A 5,418-nucleotide genomic window follows, 5' to 3' on the forward strand; every position below is an offset into this window, starting at 1 on the left:
TCTTTCCCTCTTCCTCACCTTCGGAGGTAGAAACATCGAGAAGCTGAAGTGCTTCAACCGACTGCTGTTGGCTGTGCTCCAGGGCTACAAGGGCCGCTGTGAGGGTCTCAGTATGCAGCTGAGTCAGCGCGAGGCTGAGGCCACAGCACTGCACCTGGCCTTGCAGTACAGGTCAGTGCATCCCGCCGATGACAGGGGAGGGAATGGGTTCTCCAAGAATGGCTTCTATTCACAAAGGGAGACATAGCTTTTGCTTAAGAATTATTTTTCCCCCATCACAGTAATTTAATTTTTTAAGAATTATTTTTATTTAACTTTATTTATTATTATCATTGTTATTTTCCAGTTTGATCAGAGAGAGACAGAGAGACAGAGAGAGAGAGAGAGGAAGTGAGAAAGCAAACCACCAGGTCCGAGACTTGAACCGTGGTCAGCCATGTGGGAGTCCAGCGCCCTTAACCACTATGCCACTTGCCGGCCCCACAGTAATTTAATTTTTTTTAAAGATTGTAATTAATTAATTAATTAATTAATTTAAATTTGAGCAGAGAGGGACAGAGAGAGAGAGAGAGAAAGTGAGAGAGCAAGCTGCCAGGTCCAGGACTCAAACCATGGTCGGCCACGTGGGAGTCCAGCATCCTTAACCACCATGCCACCTGCCAGCCTCGGTAGTTCGATTTTTTTTGCAAATAGTTATTTATTTAATTTTGTTTACTTCTTATCATTTTTAATTTGGCCATACACAGAGAGAAAGAAAGAAAGGGAAAGTGAGGAAGCAAACCACCAAGCCCAAGACTTGAACCACGGTTTGCCATGTCAGAGTTCAGTGCCTTCACTACCCCACCACCTGCTGGCCCTCCCACCCCCCTCAGCAATTGAAGGCAATTTTAGTCTGCATGCAGCCTGAGGGGAAGTAAGAGGGAAAGTTGGGGCCAGCAGGTGAGGAAGTGGTTAAGGCACTGAACTCCCACGTGGTCAGCTGTGGTTCAAGTCCCAGATCCAGCAGCTTGGAACTCACGTTGGGCACGTATGACCGCGTGCCCAAAATCTAGAGAGGAGAATGGAAGAGAAAGGATTGCGGCGTGGTATGCCCCCTGGGGGTGATTTCTAGCTTTCTGTCTCTCGGTTACTCTAATGAGTGCAAGCACACTATAGCAAAAATCTCTCAAAAAAAAAAAGAAAAAAGGAGCGAGTGTAGACGGGAGCTTGCACAGCGAGATGCGTGTGGGTGTCCTGAAGCGCTCGGGACCTGCATTCCCCAGTGAGCGCTGTGAGGAAGCATATGGGGCCCTGCTTGCGCTGCGGGAGGCCGACGCGGGAGCTGGGGACGAAGCCAGCGTGGGCAGCCTGCAGGCGGCTGAGAAGGAGGCTTGGAGGCTGCTGGCACAAGAGGAGGCTGCCATGGACAGAGGGATACTGCAGCACCCACAGCCAAGGTACCCCAGGAACTCTGGGAATCTCACTGCCCAGTGAGTGGGATGCCGACTGGGGAGAGGGGCTCCCTTGGCGAGACTGGCCTTTGATTCAGTGTGATTGGCTGACGTGAGTCCTAACTGGAGTTGGCCTGTTGCCACGTTACGAGGTTGACAAGATGGTTGACAGCTGCAGGGGACCCAACAAGAATAGCATGAAGGTGGTTGATGAAAGGTTGGCCGGTGGTACGGTGGTTATGTCGCTGGACTCCCACATGACTGACCACAGTTCAAGTCCTGGATCCAGTGGCTTAAAAGTCACGCCAGGCATGTGTACATGTGTGCCCATGATCCCTGGAGGAGAAGAAGGGATTGCGGTGTGTGGCCATTCCCCCTGGTGGGTGATTTCTCACTTTCTGTCTCTCTGTCTCTGTCTCTTTCCTTCCTGTAAATGCATGTGCCCGAAGGCAAAAATGTCTAAACAAGCTAAAAGAACTGGCATGGTGATGTTTAATGGGGTTGGCATGATGCTGCCAAATAAGGATGGCAAACTTGGTGATGGTGTTCATTGGGCTGGCATGATGGCGTCCGCCATGTTGGCTTGAACAGTGGAGCCCATTGGGCTGCCATGATGGTGCTCGCCATGTTGGTTTGAACAGTGAAGCTCATTGGGCTGGCATGATGGTATCCGCCATGTTGGCTTGAACAGTGGAGCCCATTGGGTTGCCATGATGGCGTCCGCCATGTTGGCTTGAGCAACAGAATCCATTGGGCTGGCCCTACGGTATCCGCCATGTTGACTGGATAACCGATGGTGCCCACTGGGTTTATTTCATGATACCCACCCTGTTAGTATGACAAGGCCTCTTGCAGATGGCATATAAACTATCATAATCGAGGAGATGGAAGATGACGCCTGTGAGTTTGGCATGAAGTTGGCACCACCATCCTTGCCAGTCCCCACAGAGGCCCCTCTTCCATTTTCTGCAGCCCTGAGGGCAGCAGTGTGGACAAGTCCACCCCGCAGGAAGTGGCTACCCAGCTCCAAGCCTACGTCCAGCGTCTACAGGAGCGCCGTGCTCTGGTGAAGATTCCCCCGGAGCCTGGTCCCTCCTTGGCACTCTTATGCACGTTACCCCATGCAGAAGCCATGATCCAGGCCATCCTGGCGACCCAGCCTGGTCCAGCCCTGCCTCGGCTGACGAAGATGCAGATCCAGCAGAACCTGGTGGCCACGCGGGTATCCATGGGCTATGGTCGCTGTATCTGTCTTCCTACATTCTGTGCTGATACTAAGAGGGAGATGGTTGGGAGACCAAGGAGCGAGAGAGGCCTGCTGAGTTGGGGACAGGCTTCCTGGGACAAGGAGAATTGGGTTGGGGTTTGAGGGATGAATAGGAGTTTGTCCGGGATTCGGTTTCTCATTAGACTCAAATGCTCTTCCTAATGGGAAAAGATGGGAGCAAAGAACAAAATCTGGGCTGGGACCAGCAGGTGACGAAATGGCTACGTCGCTGGACTCCCATGTAGTAGACTGTGGTTCAAGTCCCAGACCTGGTGGCTTAAACTCACGCCGGGCGTGTGTGCGTGCGTGCCCAAGATCCCGAGAGGAGAATGGAGGAGAAGGGATTGCGGCATGGCCATCCCCCCAGGGGTTGATTTCTCGCTTTCTGTCTCTCTGTCTCTCTCTGTCTTTCTGAGTGCATGTGCCCTATAGCAAAAATCTCTCCAAAATAAACCAACCAACAACCCCCCCCCAAAAAAAAAACAGGTTTGTAGCCTGGTGGGAAGGCAGAGATCCTGGAGTTGAAGAAGCTTCCACAAGGTAGCTACTTTCCCTTGGGGCCAGCAGATGGCATAACTGACCATGGTTCGAGTCCTGGACCTGGTGGCTTGAAAATCACTCGAAGTGGGGCCGCAGATGGCATGATGGTAAGGGCACTGGACTTCCACATGACTGACTGTGGTTAGAGTCCCAGACCTGGAGGCTTCTTTTTTGCTTTTCTTTTCTCTCTCTCTCTCTCTCTCTGTCCCTTTGTGGTCAAATTAAAATAATACATAAATGAATAAAGTTAAGTTAAAATAGAAAATAATTCTTTTTTATTTTATTTTGGGACCAGCAGTTAGCATAATGGCTATGTTGCTGGACTCCCATGTAGTCGACTGCAGTTCGAGTCCCGGACCTGGTGGCTTAAACTCATGCCCTGTGTGTGTGCGTGCGTGCGTGCCCAAGATCCCAAGAGGAGAGTGGAGGAGAAGGGATTGCGGCGTGGCCATCCCCCCGGGGGGTGATTTCTCGGCCATCCCCCCGGGGGGTGATTTCTCGCTTTCTCTCTCTCTGTCTCTCTCTGTCTGTCTGGTAAGCACATGCACCCCATAGCAAAAAACTCTCCAAAAAAAAAAAAGTGATTAAAAAAAGAATGATTTAATTTAATTTAATTTAATTTATTTTTCTTTATTATTATTTTCTAGTTTGATCAGAGGAAGAAAGGCAGGGAAAGTGAGAAGCAAGCCACCAGGTCCAGGACTCGAACTGTGGTCAGCCATGTAGGAATGTCCAATGCCTTTAACCACCACGCCACCTGCCAGTCTGAAAATAATGATTTAACAACAACAAAAAAGAAAATCACACCGGTATATAAGTGAGCATGCCCAAGATCCCAGGGGGAAAATGGGGGAGAAGGGATTGCAGCATGGCCATCCCCCCGGGGGATGATTTCTCGCTTTCCTTCTCACTGTCTCTGTTTCTCTCTCACAAGCACACATGCCCTAAGGTAAAACTGTTTCTCTCTCACAAGCACACATGCCCTAAAGTAAAAATCCTTTTTTTTTTAAAAAGAGAGATTTTGCTATAGGGCATGTATGCTCACCAGAGAGACAGAAAGAGATTGAAAGAAATCACCCCTGGGGTGATTTCTCCATGGGGGAATATGCCATATAACAATCCTTCTCTTCCATTCTCCTCTCCGGGTTTGCGCATGCAAACACACATGCTCAGCATTGGTTTTAAGCCATTGGGTCCAGGTCTCAAACCACAGTCAACTTTGTGGGAGTCCAGTGATAAAACCATTTGGCCATCTGCTGGTTCCAAAAACCCTCTTAACAAATAATCAAAAAAAAAACCACTTGCCCTCTCAGACTTCGCATTTCAGGGCTAGCAAATGCCATGGTGGTTAAGGGCGTTAGACTCCTACATGGAGTCCAGCCAACCACGGTTCGAGTCTCAGACCTGGTGGCTTGCTTTCTCACTTTCCCTCTCTCTAACTCTGTCCCTCTCTGGTCAAATTAAAATACGTTAAGTTAAATAGAGTAATTTATTTTTTTGGAAAGGTTTGTGCTATAGGGCACGTGTACTCTCCAGAAAGAGAGAGACAAGGACCAGCAGTTAGCGTAATGGCTATGTCACTGAACTCCCATGTAGTCGACCCCTCTTTCTCTTGGGGGGGCCCCCACCCCCAAAAAAAAAACCCCCCAAAAAAAAAAAAAAAAAGAAAAAAGAAAGAGAGAGACAGAGAGACAGAAATCACCCCCGAGGGGCAATGGCCACACCGCAATCCCTTCTCCTCCATTCTCCTCTCGGGATCTTGGGCCCGCACGCACACGTGCCCGGCGTGATTTTAAGCCACGGGGTCCGGGACTTGAACCACGGTTGACTACATGGGAGTCCAGTGACATAGCCATTACACCAACTGCTGGTCCCCAGAAATGGCATTGTTAAGAAAGATTTTTGCTATAGGACGCGTGCTTGGGGGAGAGACGGAGAGAGACAGTTAGGAAGCAAGACAGTTTTAGGGAAGGAAGTATTTCCATCTTGCAGTCACGGTGAATGTCAGAGCTTTGTCCTGATCAAGCTGAGTGGGTACCTTCTGAGGCCTTGGACGTCCCCCCAGACCTTGATCTTCATCCCTGAGTTCTCTGTCGTCTCCTCCGTCCCTCAGGAGACCCTGGCTGACCTGACGCTACGGCTGGCGCTCCCGCGGCGGGGCAAAAGGGGGGGCGCGGCACC

General features: G+C 50.2%; 1 protein-coding gene across 1 annotated transcript in view; it reads left to right on the plus strand.

Annotated features, from left to right (window-relative positions):
• Positions 1–5,418, plus strand: part of USHBP1 (USH1 protein network component harmonin binding protein 1) — a 19,056-nt gene that overhangs the window by 6,088 nt on the left and 7,550 nt on the right. The window contains exons 6-9 of the mRNA XM_014587301.2: positions 31–171; positions 1,263–1,436; positions 2,403–2,652; positions 5,351–5,367. Of these exons, the coding sequence (XP_014442787.1) occupies positions 31–171; positions 1,263–1,436; positions 2,403–2,652; positions 5,351–5,367 (582 nt within the window). The remainder of the gene's footprint in view (positions 1–30; positions 172–1,262; positions 1,437–2,402; positions 2,653–5,350; positions 5,368–5,418) is intronic.

The sequence above is a fragment of the Tupaia chinensis genome, unplaced genomic scaffold (genome assembly GCF_000334495.1).
Source record: "Tupaia chinensis unplaced genomic scaffold, TupChi_1.0 Scaffold000201_1, whole genome shotgun sequence".
NCBI classification, from domain to species: Eukaryota; Metazoa; Chordata; class Mammalia; order Scandentia; family Tupaiidae; genus Tupaia; species Tupaia belangeri.